Source organism: Setaria italica, chromosome IX (genome assembly GCF_000263155.2).
Source record: "Setaria italica strain Yugu1 chromosome IX, Setaria_italica_v2.0, whole genome shotgun sequence".
Lineage (NCBI taxonomy): Eukaryota > Viridiplantae > Streptophyta > Magnoliopsida > Poales > Poaceae > Setaria > Setaria italica.
The window spans coordinates 24761428-24779632 of NC_028458.1; the positions used below are offsets into that span (position 1 = coordinate 24761428).

Genomic DNA, 18205 nt, shown 5'->3' on the forward strand with positions numbered 1-18205 from the left:
AGTGCAAGGAAGAGAAGGATGGAAATGAAGGGCCTTAGGAGTCAGAGGGGCCTTTAGGACTCGACGATGGCAGGATGGCCCTTTGGACTCCCTAAATGGAAGCTGCTGCATTCGGCACATCTTCAACGTGAGTTATCAGAAAACAGAGGAGCAAAGCAATCCCACGAAGAGCAGCTCGACCTCTAAAGTAGAGCGAACCTTGAAAGACCATGCTGTCCACCATGTGGAGCGAAGAAGCCATACGACAAGCCAGCTGGAGAAGTCCGTACGAAGACCATATTTCCTATTGTACCCTCGAATATTCTAGGAATCCGACCGTAGAGTAACGGTAAATTGTAATTGTACTTTGTGGTGGTTTGAGCTCCCTATAAATAGTGGAGCCACTATAACTGTAACAACCATTCATTAATTAAGTCTTGCTTAAGCCTAATAGAAGCAATCATAAGCTAATCTAGCAAGTGAAAGGTCCTTTTTGCCCCTAGGAGCTCAGTTTGGGGTTTAATTCAAAACATGAAATTTTGTATAGAAACTTAAATTTTGACCACACTAAAAGTTGTAGAGTTTTACATTCCTAACAAATTTCATTTTAGCACTTTGTTTGATTTGGAGAGGAAGAGGGTCGAAAACTAGATTTAAAAGTCCTAAAATAGAGTTGAGTAAAGTACTTTGGTAGCTTTTAATTCAAATTCTGGACCAGATCTTAGGGTAGAGCTTTTACAAAAGTCTTAGAGCAAATTTTGGAGAACAAAATTTTTAATATGAACCTGGACTAAATCCCTCTAGAACATGCTCAAAGTGTACGCTAAACTCGGCCTTAATTTTAAAAACAACACAAAATTTGTTCCAAGTCTGAACCAGTGAAATTCCTCAACTTGGCAGCTCTGTTTCTCAAAAATTTGTATAAGAACTTAAGCCAAACCCTTTATACAATTTTAAGTGCTACAAGTCCTTTACAACTTCACTTGTTTTAGTTTGGTCAAAATCTGCACAAAAACCTTTCGAAAATGCAGTCAAAGTCTGAATGTCAGGCGTTCTAGCAAACTTTGGAGCCCCATAACTTCAAATCTGTTTCGAATTTGAACTCGAACCTTTAGTAACTTTTAAACCTTGGCAAGCGGGCTACAACTTTTAGAAAGGGAGTTGTGGGCGTGCAGTTCAAATTTTTGGTTTAATCACGCCTGAAAACTCAGCCCTTAGCCTGTCTCGCGAGTCCTTCGTGCCGCGATGCCCAGCGCGATGTCCCCACATGGTCGAGCCTCACCGGTGGCTCGCTGATGGCCAACCCATGGCCGCGAGAACCCACGGCCAACTGCCCAATCGCCCAGCGAGCTTATCCCCAAGCCTTGCGCCCTATCTTCTCCTCCCAACTGGCGACCGCTCCTCTGCCACCTCCCTCCGCCATGTCATGGCCACCTGCCGGTCGGCTACACCTCCCCGACCAGCGACGTGACGCGACGGAACGGAGCGCCTGACCTCACCAATCAACCTGCCCGGCAAAATGGATCTGCGCGCTTGCTATCTGTCTTGGCCAATGGCTAGGAGATCCTATCCCAGGAGCTCGTGCCCCTCTGCCAATGGCGCCGCCGCCCAATCCCTTGTACGGCAGTCGCTCCCCTCTCACCTCCGGCCACGCCAGCGCCGCTCGTTGGCTCCGCCCTCGCCCTCCGCACCTCCCAAGCCCTATAAAAGGGGTCAATGTGCTGCCTGCGTAGCTCCCCACACCAAGCTCGCCGCCGCTCTGCTCCTCTTCTCTCGCACCACACGCCGCCGCTCGAACCCCTCCGTGGAGCTCCCTGCACGGCACCACACCACCGCGACCGCACGTAGCTCACAGCCCCCTCCGTTGGTCGCCCGAAGTACCGCCAGCCTCGGAACGCCGGAGGATCCTCCACCGCCACTTGTGTTTCGTCCCCACCGCCGTTCACCATCCACACGCCTTCTTCGCCACTCCGTCCTTCACCGAATCCCCTCACGGTGAGCACCCGCATATTCCCCGCCCGTTGTTCACATTGATTAGCCCCTAGGTTCGCCGAAATTGAAGTCGCCTGCCACCGTGAAGCCATGAGGGCACGGTTGTGAATAGAAAAGCCTACTAGGGACCTTTATGTTAGAACAAAGGGCATATCTGTGAAACTTCAAAACTTGTTAAGGGCCCCAGTGTAAAGTGCCTTGGTATATTTGAATTAAATTTCTAGAAAATGAGATGAACTTTGGAAAAGCACAGATAAATGTAGAAAAATCAGAAAAATGTCAAACCACTTTTGTTGGCCTCAGTGAGCAAAATAGTTTCTTAGAAAAATAACTTTGCCCATCTGTTAGAAGTAATGCTCTATAATTTTATTTCTTTTTTAGGCCTTTTAAATCATAGTATATCACAGAAAATTGTAAAAATTAACAAAACCACCTCTAAGATGTTTGTTGAAGTGAGAAGAACCTTAGGAAAATACTTTGTAGCCAAGTTTGGATCTTGAAATCACAGTCTAACTTCTATCTATGAAATCTATGGTTAAATTTATCTTTTTTCCTAGAGTTTATTCTAGAGCAAAGAAATATGTGAATCCACTTGGAGTAGTCAATTTTGAAGTATAGATCTTAGGAAAAATATGAAACCTTGTATGACACTTAATGAGGCACACCTTCCTTTTTATGGAAAGATAAATAGGCGATATATGTGGAAAATAGATATCCTTCACTAAAATTCATGAAAAATTCACCAAAGTCTCTATCACAAACATTCAACCCACTGCTAAAGTTTCATTCTCAGAGTGACTGTAGATTTTGAGATAAAAATGGTTAAGTACATGCTACCTTTGTGTAATAAAACAATTTTAATTATTTTTGTACTTGTCCAATGGATCCCAAATTTGTACAGTAGCTCAATGATGACATGGTTGAGATACTGCTAAATTCTCAATGTCATATGTTGCTCTTTGTATATGGAAACAAGATTTTGAAGATGAACAGGTTTAAATGAATAAAAGAAAACGTTAAGTCCTAGTAAGGTTAAAATGGTAATTTATGGAAGAGGTACAGAAAAACATTCAGAAAAAATAACTTTCCAAATGAACCTTGAACAACCCTAAAGTGAACCCGCCTTCCTTGTGAGGTCTAAATTGTAAAAACCTTAAATGTGTACATAATCACCGTCAAAGTCAACCCCAAGTTTTATACCACAACACACCTTCCTTCATGAAGATGATGAAAGTTTATAGCCTTGTTTAGGTGAATATGGTCGGAATGCAATTTACACTTCAACCATAATTCATGTCTTGCATTATGCATGTGGAAGCATGGAAAAATTGAACTATCTGCATATGCATATCATGTAGAAGTTAATATCGCCGACGGAACCTACGAGCTCCACCCCACGCTGGAAGAGGAACCCGCCGCAGAGCTACATCACGTCGAAGCTGAGCCCGAGCCAGATCAAGACCCCGAAGACCAGCTAACATTCCCTGAACCTGAAGGCAAGCCCCGATGCATGCTTCCCTATTTTAAAATTATGCAATATGTTGATGCTTATGATTGTGCATTTACGTTTATAGGAGTTGATTGAAACCATAGATGCATGAAACTTAGTACCTTGATCTGAACACTAGTTGCTAAAGATGAGTAGCGACAATGCTTAATAGGACACAGTAAATTTCGAGTGATTGCCTGTCACTCGTGAGTTATAGGAGTTGATTGTTTTACTTATGATATAACCATAAGGACGATGGATGGCGCCGGGTTTATTATTCGATATTGGGTGGTTTGCCCAGTCTATCTAGTAATGAACTTGCTAAGGTCGAAACATGTCAGTGTCCATGATCAAGTGTTTGAAAGTACTAATCTCATACCTAGTATGGGATGGGGAAGCCTAGTACCTAATTGAACTAGGATGTGGCTTATATTCCTGTTGTCCTTGGAACGTGGTTCCCATGGTGCATCATGTGGGTGAAAGTGCGGTCACAGTATGGTAGAGACTGGGACTGTGGAGCATTGCATGCCAAAGGAAGTTTGGACCAGACAGGTACCTAGGGATCAATGGGGACGGCTGACAAATGAAGCGACCCTTCGCGGTGCGGGGATGTCGTGGGATTAGGTTTCGCCATGCACACTTAATAAATTCAAATCGATTCATCTGCCTCTCACAGTTTGGGACTACTTGATCGCTATGCTGCACTAAGTAAAGATGGAACATGATGATGATACTAATATTGATGCTTGTCTTTTAAATTATTTGGAAACAATGCTTGCTTAGTATAAGTTGCTAATTTAGACATGTTAATAAATTAGAACCTGTGGCTAAAATATTGAAAGTAAGGACCAACTTTAGTTGCTTTTGGCAAAAACAAACCCACATCCAAAAAGCCTGCATGACTAGAACTCGGTGAAATAGTAATCACCTGTTAGGTCAGTCTTGCTGAGTATTAGTTGTTCAGCCTTGCTTGTGGCATAACTTTTTAGGTAATGTCGATAGTTTGGCTGCTAGCATCACTTGGCCCACCTAGCTCCCTCCAGGTTGGACGGTCAAGTGGGATCCCTCCTCGGATGGTGACGGCAGGGGTCATTGATATCATGGTCGGCTTCGCCATGGTATTATGTATCAACGTTTAGCTGCCACATATTTTACTTCTTCATTGTTAACCTTGCAAACTCTGTCTGAATTTCGAAAACTCTGATGTAATAAAATGTTGAACTATGTTATTGTGTTGGAAATGATGTAATCTATGTAACCACTCACCTTCGTGTGAGCAATGCTTCTTGATGCTGAGTATGTGGTTTACCAGATGAAATCCGACGGACGACCCAGTTAGCTTGTTTAAAGTGCATGATAGTGTGTTAGGCGACTTAAGTGCCTTTTAGCCAAGTTAATTTGGCCGGTTCCGCCACAGTAACTGACGGGATGGCTGGTCCAAAGTAAATGAAAACTAATGCCATTTATTGATGTTTACTGCGCCTCATTTTTTCACTCTCAATTGGACTTGACTTCGAACTGTGAGAAGAAGGTTAGGTTAGTTACTCGCCTATTTATTCCGTCTGGAGGTGGCCTACCCCTTTGGAGGGAGTACTTATTGATTGTTGTGACGGAGGCCATTTCGGGGCCGTTTTCCACCACATCTAGTCTTAGGATTTGATTCACCCCAAGTTTCTGACTTGCTCAAAGCCTCTACCATGGGTAAACGCAAGCTGCCATCCAAGCTATTGAGCAAGAAGAAAAAGAAGGTCCTTGTCTGACCAAGCACACCTCCAAGATCTAGATCTCCATCGGCTTTGGTAACAAACTGATAATCCATTCTTCTTTCATCAATTCATTCTTTTTATTCATATCTTTCCCCAATTGGCTGCCATAGAGAAACTCTCCTGCAGGAACACAAATGCCACAGGTCAATGATATACAAGTGGATCAGCAACTAGAGAGATCACCAATAGAAGAAGAAACCAACATCCAATTGAAGAAATTGGTCACAAAGGTATAATTCCTACTAACTTATCCTGTTTATCACACTTGTGCACTAATATCTCAATTTATTTAGATCGTTTTGGGAGTACTGGCTTCAGCGTTGGTATCGGCATAAGCATCGGCTCCTCCGTTGAACACGGAAATTCCAGAAGACAACACTATGGGGAGCCGACAACAATCGCCGATCCAAGAAAACATCCCGGTAGCATATGTTTTATCCATTAAAATTTATTCCTCTATTTCAATATATTCTAATTTGTATTCAATCGTAGGAAGAACCATCTAGAGGAGAACTAGAAATAACTCTGTTGGCCATGGAGTCAACAAAAATCACAGCCGATCATGAAGAACCCCAAGATGAAGTTCCAAGAGATCCTGCTTAGGTATGTAACTCTTGTACTTTTGTTTGAGATACCACATTCTTGATTTAATAAATCCCTTGCACAGGCCATGAACCCATCAGTGTCAGAGCTCTTCTCGTTCTGTATCAAAGAATTCATAGAGGAGGAAGACACTAGCTCAAGCCATCCAGCACAAGACTATCCAGATATCAAGGATCAGCTATCACTAATTCTACAATTACTTCATCAAGGTACATCTATATTGCTAGAAGACGCTAAGCCGATCTAGAAGCAGTATAGGCAGATCAGGACCTAGTTGGCTGAAGATTTGGCAGCAGGATTAACTCTTGCAGCATTTATTGAATTGCACTATCTTAAAGTTCGTGAAGATAGAAAATGCAAAGCTGATTGGCAAACTAACCAGGAAGCTACTTCCCAACTGGAAACCAATCGGCTCAAGGTCAAAGAACTCAAACAACAGGATGATAAGCTAGTTGCCTCCTCCCTCACTGCAGAATAAAAGTTGAAGGATTAGAGGCCTAACAGGATGAACGAACACATGAGCTGAACCAAGCTGAGCAGAATATCGTGGTACCAAGAAATCAAGTCGACAAATATTCTACCGCCATCCAGGAGGACAAGAAAGAACTGTCCAACTCTATCAAACAAGTCTAGCAGCAACATCGTGTTGGAGGTATGCCCTAGAGGCAATCATAGAGATGATGATGTTCCTTTGTATCCATGTTTTATATTGTGTTCCTTGAATATCCATTAAAGGCTACTTGAATTAATTTGCAATTATGTGAATTGTATGTGAAACTCTTTACTTGTATGGTAATTCTAAAGTTGTCCCTAGTCGGAGTTCATGTGAGGACACACATGAATATTAAACTAGTACATGTATTAGTTGATGACTATGTTTCACAAGTCATGGACATGGAGATGTCAAACTAATAATTTAGGCGTATGTGGAGATATGTGCTAGGACTGACCCAACACGAGTTACGCAGTTCTCTCTTTACACAACGTGTACGCTTTGTCCTTAGATCTGAGACTGTCGCATGTACTCAAGATGTGGATCGACTTACTTAGGGGCTATCAAACGCTACACCGTAACTGGGTAGTCATAAAGGTAGCTTTTGGGTTTGTCAAGAAGCATGCTGTGAGGCATGGTTAGTTAAGATGGAATTTGCCCCTCTCTATTTGAGAGAGATATCTCGTGGCCCCTCGAGTGATCGAATCCGGAAATGCATGGCCATGCTACGTGAGGTTAAGAGTTAACCTAGAAAGGGATTCCGAATCACAGCATCGAGAAAGAGTGGTCGGCTTGGAGCTAGACCAAATATCGTAAGGCAAAGGGAATAGCATGTACGTAATGTTGTGATGGTTCATCTGATATGATCTTCGTGTGCATATAGGAGTTAGCACGTCTTGCTAGAGGCCGCTACTAACTATTGGCTGAGTAAGAGTACTCGGGCCATGTCTATACGCATATGAACCTATAGGGTCACACACTTAAAGGGATGGAAGCCCAATTCGGATATGATCTGAATTGGACTAGGTTTAGGAGTACTAATGGGCCTCGAACCTAGAGGCCCATTAGGGACCCCTATATATAGAGGGGTGGGGGGTGCCCTAGGGTTCATCCCTTTTGGCTGAACCACAGCTGCCGCACCTCCTACACCCTCGCCTCGTTGCAACTCGCGAACCTAGCAGTCCGGCTTGCCACGCTTCCTCCCTGCACGTGTGGATACCTTGGAGGTGTTGCACCTGCAACACTTGGACGAGCCGCCGACGAGCCACGACGAGCCGACGACAAGCCACGGCACGAGGAGGACCTCGCTGTATGTGGACGAGCTGCTGAGGAGCTGCTCGACGTTGACATGTTCGACTACGCTGATCAACTTCGCTGCCCCAACGTGATTCTACAACTTCCGCACATGTGCGTTGAGTGGTAATCTCGTGATTCATATACAGTAGTTTTCCTAGTTTACGCGGTAGAAATTTTTGCTTTGCGCTAGTGTAGCCTACCTCGTATCCCAACACATCGGCACATCAACAAAGTCTTAGGGTCTGACGAAGAAGACCTTCAACTGATAGGCGATGCTTACCAGATTCTCCTACATGCAATAGAGGCCATTGAAAGTGCCTTATAAAGAACAATTAATCCGCTTCCAAATTCACTTGTAACCTGTGTGCAGTTACTTCACCTTTTGAAAGTGACATTGACATGACGCATTGAATTTTCTTTACCACTTTTAGGCTAGGCCAATCTTCACGAGGACACTATTGCCTTGGCGATCCGTGAAAGCTCAAAGATTCCTGCCATTACGCCTCACAAGCTTTCTGTGTTGCCTTGATCACACACCAGCAGTCTTGCTATAAATAGACCACCAGTGCTAGCACTTTCCACCACCAAGAACCATGGCTCAAAGAATAGGACACATAGTGTCGTTGTCAAGATTAGCGGATCAAGACTTAGACTAGTAAATTTCTTTTATGCGCGTAAAGCCTCAGGTGGTGGCGTGGGAGACACGGATTAGACTGGTTCGGGCAAGGGAAGCCCTACGTCCAGTATCGAGGATGCTCGTATTGCCCACGCGGGGTTCTGTAGTAGGGGTTACAGATCGACGAGAGAGGGACTGGTCCCAAGTCTCTTTGTGCTTGTGCTCTCCGGGAGCGTATTAGTGTGTTGTCGCTTGTGGGAGAAGAAGCCGATCCCCTCCTCCGGCCCTGGTTTCCTCCTTTTATATCGCAAGGGGAGTGACCGGAGTTACAGCTGGGATCGGGCGAGGGGAACCGTAAAGTGTAAACATGGTACGGTAAAAATACGGCAGGAAGGGAGGAACAAGTTCCTAGACTCCCGACGCCTCCGCCGGCCCCTGACGAGCACCGGCGTGCATGCCGGAGGGGGAGGCGGCCGTGTGCCAACTGTCGCCGCTCCCTACAGATAGCTCTTTTAGGCACTCGTAGGCGTCGGGTCATGATGAAGGCGTTTCGTCGTTATGCTGGTGTCCGTTGGGAAGGACGGTGGATGCTACCGTTCTGATGATGGCTCCTGGAGAGAGGGTGTCACATCCTTACTGCCGGGCGCACAGGACCCGAGGGCGCACGGGGCCCGAGGATAGGCCAGTCCCTCCTCCGCTCCGGTCAGCGCAGGCCATGAGTACCCTGCGGCGAATGGAAGTGAGCCGCCAGCACTGTAGCTTGTACAGTGTGGTCGTGCATGGGTACTTGCGGCGGGTTGCGTGAGGGGCGCGGTCATCCTTCCCTCTGCCGGGCCTGCGGCGCATTTATGACGAAGCCAACGGGGGGACCCACAGGATTTTGTTTGTCTTGCCCACCTGGTCCGCATCCGAGGGGGAAGCCTGCCCTGGGGGCCCTAGCGAGCCCGACCCCTGCGCTTGGGGTCGGACGAGGCGGAACCTGGTGGTGAGGGGTCGGGCGCCTCCGACCCCGAGGCCGCAGTCGGACGAGGCGGAAGCCTCGTGGAGAGAGGTCGGGCGTTCCCGTCCCTGAGGCCGCGGTCGGGCGAGGCGGAGCTCTGATTATGCTTAGGTGGGCCCGGGCCTTCGCGTCCGCTCCTTTAAGCGGTATTTAGGGGATCGTTAATATTTCCCCCCAACACATAGGCTGGAAGCTCTTAATATATTTCAAGCTCAGAGAGGATCTATAACCACCAGATGCTAGAAGAATTTTCGTGAAATATGGAGGCGATGATGCAAGAAGAATTCTCGTGATGTATCTCCTCACCATCTCCACTGAGCTTCTTAAAGATACCGTGATAGAAGGACACCATCCTCATCAAACTTGCGCTTCCTCTTGTATTTTCCTTTCATTCTTTTGTTCTAAAGACAATATCCCAAGTTATTGGCTATCTTAAGACGATGAATACGATCATCAGCTTTTGTAATCCATTGATATGAAAAAAGTTTGCATGACAAAGCTTATTCTGATATGCTTTAACTTTCATCAGCAGTACTCTTTATTCCAAAGGAAACATTATCTATTTATATATTTTTTGTGCTAAAGGTGATATCAACAAATATCGGCTATCTAGGGTGATGAATCATAAATCGGCTTTTACATACTGTTAGCTTTGACCTATCAACAATGGATATAACTATCAAATAGGTCAGCCGAGACAACCGCTCGCATTTGCTTAGACTTTTCTGATTATGAGCTCATCAATTGTACTAAAAATGGCTTTGTCCCTACTGTTCTAAAGCCGGCCAAAAATCGGCTAAACCACCTCACGTGATTTAATGGATAGAAATCTAGAGTGGTTGCAGCAAAGACTTGAGCACTATCGAGCGCATAAGGATGACACGTGTGAAGCCATTGAAGATTTTGATGGTATGAGAAAATTAGAACAAGGGTTTACATCAACTAATCCTTTAAAGGAGGTAGATATTGGTGATAGCACTATAACTAGGCCGACATTTGTAAATGAGAATCTTAAGCCTGCTTTTAAGGCTAAATTAATTGAATTATTGAAACAGTATGTCGATTGTTTTGCATGGAATTATCATGAGATGCCTGGTTTAAGCCACGAGTTAGTTGAGCAATAGCTATCAATTAAACCTTGTTTTAGGCCTCATAAACAACCTGCTAGGTGATTTAATCCTATTATATATGACCGAGTTAAAGAAGAGATTAATCGGTTGGTGGATGCTAAGTTTATTAGGCCTTGTCGATATGCTGATTGGATTTCTAATATTGTGCCTGTTGAGAAGAAGGGTACAGGTAAGCTTAGAGTTTGCATTGATTTTAGAGATCTTAATAGAGCTACTCCTAAAGATGAATATCCTATGCCTGTAGCCGATATACTTATTAATTCTGCTTCTGGACATAGAGTTATTAGTTTTCTTGATGGTAATGTTGGATATAATCAAATTTTTATGGCTGAAGAGGATATCTCCAAAACGGCCTTTGTGTGTCCAAGATTTGTTAGTTTATTTGAGTGGATAGTCATAACCTTTGGTTTAAAGAATGTTGGTGCTACTTATCAGAGAGCTATGGATTTGATTTTTCATGACTTGCTTGATTAATACTAGAAGTTTATATCGACGATATTGTTATCAAATCAGCTGGGTTAGAATCCCATTTAGCTGATTTAAGACTTGCTTTTGAAAAAATGTATCAATATGATTTAAAGATGAATCCACTTAAATGTGCTTTTGCTGTATCGGTTAGGAAATTTTTAGGCTTTATTGTACATGAGAATGGCGTAGAGATAGATCCAAAAAGATCGAGTCTATTAAAAATGTACAAGCTTCTACTTGCAGAAAAGAGTTGCAAAAGTTCTTAGGCCCAGTTTGGATACACAATGCTAAACTTTAGCACCCTCAAATGGAGTGCTAAAGTTTAGCACTTGGGGTTGTTTGGATACAGTGCTAAAGTTTAGCACCTTGGGTGAGAAATGACTACATTGCCCTCATTTATGACTAGCTTGGGGAAAAGTGGAGAGGAGAGAGAGGGGGCAACTAAGGAAAAAGTAGGCTTGGGACCACTTTTAGTACCTATTAGCACCTTTTAGCACCCCTTGGGTGTGCTAAAGAAAATAAGGGTGCTAAACTTTAGCACTTACCTTTTAGCACCCCTGTTTGGGAGTTCAAGTGCTAAAAGTGAGGTGCTAAAGTTTAGCACCCCTTTCCAAACACCCCCTTAGACAAGGTGAATTACTTGAGAAGATTCATTTATAGCTTGTTCGGGAAGGTAAATGCTTTTACTCCTATTCTTCGGTTGAAAGATTAAGGAGATCAAGCATTATTTACGCAACGGTTCACATTCGGGGAAAAGACACAGTCGTTTCGTTGTTTCCGTAAACCCCGAGCCACTAGAATGACGAGGGAGCTGAGGCCTTCTCTAAGTGGGCCTCTTGACCTTCCAGGCATCTGAGAGTGTCATTTCATTAATTATATGGAGAACTAAAGTGTATTACAAAACTGTGGTCAAACAAACTAAGCTAGCTGTGGGCAAGTTTGGATGAAGTTACAGTGCAAGACCATGATAAAACAGTCAACTTTTAGCGGTACACATATCCATTGATAGCGAAACAGAGATAATGAGAATGGAGGAGAATAACACTTAAAAATCCTATATATACCCAAAACTAGGTCATGCCACTTGCCGCGCCTAAAGTTTCTAGTGTCCTAACTGCTTTTGGTCTGGCAATGTGTCATAAAATTAAGTCTATGCAAATCGATTAGAGCATTCATGGAGAAGCAACTCACTTATCACTTATGTTACATAAGTAGATAGATATTGAAGAACACTCCTGGATGGTACTTGTTTTATTATAACTTAAGCAGCCAAAGTATAAGCATGATATGATTTTTCAGTATTGTATTACTTGCCCAGGTGGGATAAGTTAAAGCATCTACAATTTACAGCTTAAGTATAGAGAGGAGTTCAATTCTCAGAAAATATGAAGCGGTACTTGCTATCCCAAGGTAAAATACTCCATTCGTGGGTTTTAGGTCTGCGAGCATGTCAGTAACCTGCAAAAGGCATGCTAAAAAAACAAACAACGAAGATAGTACTCTGAAATTTATAGAAATTTAAACAAATATAAACACAACATTGAAGACTTGTATCATATTGTGTGAAGCCGCTCCCAACATTTCATGTGCACGATTATAGATGAGTTGTATACATGTTTTTGTATCCGTTGTCAAAATTTGAGAGGAAATGTTAGTAATGTACTAATTAAAATAACACTGAAAGACTTGACAATCGATCTGTAAACTGCATAATAAGCACTTGGGGCTGAGCTATGTTTTCTATTTTCGATTGTCTCAATTGAGAATCAGAATGAACTATATATAAGCATATAGGCTGATATGGTAGGAGTACGAAGCCACTTGCATACCTTACTGTTGGCTGTTAGGTTCTATCACCTTTTAGGGAAACGCGGAAATGGATCCACCGTAAACAATGCAGTGCAGAGATGGCGTGGAGAGACAGGAGTTATCTCCTAAGTCCTAACGAGCAGCTGCGGCAACTGCAAGTAAGAAGCAAAAGATGAAATGTTAGATCAAATCAAAATTGCTTAGTAGGAGAGAACGGAACCAAACTGATGAAGAGCTAAGTACTCTGAACCTGTACACTAAATCCTTTTAAAAAATCAAAGAGAAAGTGAAATCCCTAGGGCCCCGTTTGGGTCCTTTCATTTTGAAGGAATTGGAATCTATTTAATGGAGTATGCTAATTTATGTTGGAATGTGGCATTCCACAACTTTCCAAAGTTTAGATATAAGCCTATCTTAAATTCATGGGGTGGGAGATGGAAATTGATTCTATAGATTATGGTTATTAGAATGGAATTCAATTCTTATAGCACGCTCTTGGACTCGTTTCTCTATAGTAGAAATGCAGCATATAAGTATCTCTCCCATATCACCAACTATAATATACAACTATATTCCACATACAATTATATTAGCTTAATTAATTTGTATCTAAATTATGATTATTAGAATGGAATTCAATTCCAATGATCCAAACGGGGCCTAGGGAAAATACGGCATGATTCTGTAATCGCCTGCAACCAATCACAGTAGAAACAGATCAGCTATATCCAATGATAGGATTGCAGCACGGATATTGGCAAACATGTTGACTGAGAATCTTTTTAAACTTTTATAGCGACCTCAGGCCTAGGCATTCGGAGGTATCTCATTTCTCTAAGGCATTGCATCGAACACCTTGACGTCCTATCATCGGAGCATTCTGTTTACTTAACATCCCGTTGCTGCCCTGCTCAATATTTCTGCGTTGAGTTCAACGGCGCCTGGGAGGAAGCCGCCGTGCTGGCATGGAGACCATGCGCACCCGGTGTGGCAGCTGCGCCGACTGCAGCTGCTGCTCTGCGACGCAACCAAGAGGTCCAGGTTGAGGGGCCCCGTGCATTCCTCCCACCCGCGCCCCTGCGCTGCGGGCTGCATTGCGCCGCGCCTCCTCCGCTGAAAGAAGGCTAATGTTTTTTGCCTCCACACAGCGGGTGAGACCAGCGACCTCATGGCTGCGGCTCTGCCGTGCTACGAGCCGGCCGCAGCCTTGGCCCTCGCTGGTGCCCCCGAGCTACCGCCGGCGCGCCCGAGCACTTCCGTCCTGGACCGTCGTGAGGTGGCCCCGCAGCACGCGAAGCGGTTACAATACAGGGACGCGAGAAAAATTCCTCGACCGCCGGCGCCGGAGCAGCGTAGTGGGAGCCTGCCCGCGTGGCGGTGGCGAGCGTGAGGAAGCACGCCACGGCGGTGGCGGAGACCGAGATAGACGGTTTGGGTGAAGGTTCGCGAAGTGCCGCAAACGGTCGCGCTGGACGTATGGACGGCTGGCATTTAATTCGCTCGAGATCAGATGGACGTCAGTGCTCGATGACGTGGTCCAATCACAGCTAAAAAATTTCACCAGATTTAGGTCATAGAGATAGATCTCAGCTCGTTCGGCAGCGCTTAAAGCGGCTGCTGCGGCTGCTGGCTGCCGGTGCCGCTACTGCAGCGCTGCAGCTGCTGCTGCCGCCGCTAAGCCTGGTAACGGCCGTTTGGCCCGGCGGGTGTGCCTGCTGCTGGGCCGTTTGGGTCACATTAGTTCCAAGGTTAAACTTAGTCCGGTTACAAATAAAATTTATGCAGGAAACCAATTAATCAAGTCTAATTTGAGTACTCTTTTTTTCAAAATGAAACAATTACAAGGTGTGGGACTACAAATAATAATAGAATTGTTGATACTTAAAAATATGAGGTTGTTAAAAAAACAGGAAATAAATTGTTCCTGTACCGATACGAGCGAGGGAGCGGTGACAGCTTATCCTTAGCAATTTCCAAAGTGGTTTCCCTACGGATGCGCTGCTACGTTCGAAAATGGTGGCCGGCAAACATAACAAACACACTCGAGAGTACGAACTTACACACAACATATTACAATTTCGTACATACAAATTACAACATGAACGTACACAACATACATCCCGCGTCTACATCAATGAGATTCCCGCCGCAATCCAATCTCGGACACTGCCCATATCAGGTGTAGCATTAGCTGCCACCCATTCGGACACCGCATAGTCCGGTTCTCGCGCCCTGGACGATCCTGCAGAACTGTCATTTGCAAGGTCCAACAAATAATTATGCAGTGCAAAGCAAGCAATAACAATCTTGGTTTGCCGTTCTCTTGAATATAGTGGCACTTCCCGCAGAATGTGCCACCTCGATTTCAGGACACCGAAGGCGCGTTCCACCACATTGCGAAGACTTGAATGGTGAAAATTAAATTTCTCCTCCAATGTGTCCGCCGCCCTTCTGCTAAACTCCTCGAGGTGATACCTGGTATTTCTATACGGCCCCAGATATCCTTCGCGAACGGCGTACCCTGAGTCGACCAAATAATAGCGGCCTGCAGGTAATCAAAAAAAATCAACATTACTGCACCAAATTTTCCAAGTCCAGCTACATGTGCCACTCTTAGAATCTTGTTACCTGCAGGTGGATGTGGGTACGTCGTTGCCGACATACAGTCACGCAAAACCGCCATGTCGTGACACGAGCCTGCCATCCCAGCTCCTACGTACGTGAATCGCATGTCCATATCGCATATGGCTAACACGTTGAAGCTCGTGAATCCTTTTCTGTTTAGGAAATCCAAATGGGACTCACGCCCGACAATTACTGGAATGTGCGTACCGTCTAGAGCACCTATGCACCCATCAAAGAACGGTGCATATCGGGTCAGCTTGTGATTGACCGTAGAGTACGCTCTATCCTTTGGCGCGATGACTTGCTGGGCAAACGAATACATTACATTCGCCACATGCGCCATCTTCCTACTAACTGTGTCCAAACTCCGGTCAAACCTTTCTCTAATCTGACGGCACGCCTGCTGTGTCGCACATGCCCACACAAACATAGCTAACGCCTCAACAGATTCTACCCCTTGCGACGTTTTCAACCCATGATTGCTAACCAACATATCATGCAGCTGAAGGAACGTGTCGGGATACATACGAAAATTGTCGTAGCACCACCTCCTGTCCCGGAGGTTCAGCTCCACCCACTGCCGACCCGTCAGGCGTGGCAGCTCAACTGGCAGCTCAACAGGCGGGTTCCGTCTAGCCCGATGAATGCTGCGAAGCTCCTCATATGTGGCTGCAGCTCCTCCTAAACATTTCATATCGAACACGGAGCTGTTGTCACTGCCGGTGTCACTGTTGTGTTCCTCTGCACCACTCATACTTCAAGTACCTGTCGAAAATGAAAACACAGCTTATAAGACAAGGTGAACAACGTTCTGTATACTGAGAGGAGGTACAACTAGTTTGCAAACAAATGGAACGTAATTTAACTTCAAAGTAACTTAGCAACAAAACTAGGAGGTTCAACTGAACAGATACAACTTAGTAATGGAAATGGTCAACAGTCAGATACACCTGAACAGAAACAACCACTAACATACCAGAGAAAGGTTCAACGATCATTAACTTAAAAATGTTCAACTTGGAGCACATAGAAAGGTTCAACCTCGTCTACAAATTACAGAAGCTAAATTCAATGTTCAACACAACACAAGTGCAACTAAGCTAACAAATAACCAGGGCACCATCACTTCTTGTGCATCATGTTCCAGTAGAAATTGATCCAACTCAATCGGGCATCTTTTGTGTCTAACCCCATGAACGTGGTCCGACACTCCGCGCTCTGCCCAAATGAAAACATAGCCTGGTTGTGAAGCTCCGACCCCTGCTCTATACCATCTTCTTTTAGGATCTCAAGACAACGCGAGATTTTCTCCTGGAGACTCGGCGCACGTAGCAGGCTCCGCTTGGCCACACTCTCAGATAGTGACCTAATATACTGCTCCAAGTTGTCACTTCTTTTTTTGGTGGGACTGTCCACAGAGATCTCTCGGACCGGCCTTTTTGACTTGGCACGAGCACTGACACGAGCACTACTAGCAGGGGCGGGGTCCTCCTCCAAGTCCACGAAATTGCCCTCAGTCCCCATGCTAGGTGTGTCCTCACGAATACCTCCGGCCGACAGCAATGTGCCCCTGTCTTGGGGTTCGTGGCCATACAACTCAAACAACTCGTTGAGGAAAGGTGGAGGCTTCACAGAACTCGACTGGGACCTCGCCTGGGTGTCCTGCAATGTCCCATCAAAGTAAAATATCAGCATCGCAAAATAAAGAAATTACAAGTAAGACGATCAGTAACTTAGGGCCGTTGCAAAGTCCGTACCTGTTGGTCGTGCTCCCAATACGTGGCATCAGCAGACACACCACCAGTTTGTGTGTCGCGCCCTAAACCAGATGATGTTTGCAATGCCTGCCAGCCAAAGAATTGCCTCCTCAAGTTGCTGAGCTTGTTCTGCAGCTGCTTCGTTCCCAATTGCAATCTAGTTTCTGCCACGAACCTGGAGTGCACATTCCTCCATCCCAACTTAGTGAGGCATCTATCGCTCCAGTTGAGCTGGTTCTTCTGTTCAATGCACAAGTCCAGCAAAAATTTTGTCGTGGGCTCATCCCAGCTGGCACGGTTATTCATCTGAGAAAACATAGCCTGCAATTATATGGCACCGATCTATGGACAACTACGACCTACGTACACAACTAAGCAATGTAAAATAAAGAAATTGTTACTTGCCTTAGCAGGGGCTTTGTGGCGTTTGTGGTGGAAATTGTACGGGCACACGGGGGGGGGGAGCAGGAACCAATAGATGACGATGCCAGTGTGGGCACCCTTGAATTTGCCTCAGTGTTGTGTTCCTTGCACCCTTCCTCCTGAAGCCTGAAAGGTGACAAAAAGAAATCACAAGGTCAGATTACACATATCTGGGTCTAAGTACATTCTAAACAGGTAGGTCAGAATATGCTCTACTGCCAAAGGGAAACTTAAAAAAATTGATACAGATTAGCACTCTTGCAGTATGGAATATTGGAATATGCTCCAGTCATGATAATATATATCAAAACACCAGCAGGACTAGGTCTAGGCTGTATGTGTCAGAGCAACCTTTGCAATGCATGATGGAGGCGTTCATAAGATGTATGTCACAGTGCAGGGTGACTTGAGCACTGCAGCTAATTTTGTTTCATAGGGAAAGGTCCATAACTGGAACCAAAGCCACACAAGTCAAACAAACTGATTTAAAGAAACCTCGACCAACATGGGAACTGGATTCGAATATGGAATACCAAGTTTCTGCTAAGGTGTTAATGTAGGGATACGAGGTAGGCTACACTAGCGCAAATCAAAATTTTCTACCGCGTATAACCAGGAAGAACTGCCGTATAAGGATCACGGGATTACCACTCGACGCACTACTGGTGCGGAAGATGTAGATATGCGTCGATGCAGTGAAGACGATCACGTAGTCGTACGTAGTCGATCACGTCCAGCAGCTCCTCAGCAGCTCGTCCA

At 44.9% G+C, this 18205-nt stretch overlaps 1 protein-coding gene across 1 annotated transcript; it reads right to left on the bottom strand.

Annotated features, from left to right (window-relative positions):
• Positions 1 to 16388: 16388 nt before the first annotated feature.
• On the bottom strand, positions 16389 to 17329 carry LOC101763124. The gene is made up of 2 exons (XM_004986602.1): positions 17024 to 17329; positions 16389 to 16928 (listed from the first exon to the last, which is right to left on the bottom strand). Exons 1-2 carry the CDS (start codon positions 17327 to 17329, stop codon positions 16389 to 16391), a joined length of 846 nt encoding a protein of 281 aa, XP_004986659.1.
• Positions 17330 to 18205: the final 876 nt, after the last annotated feature.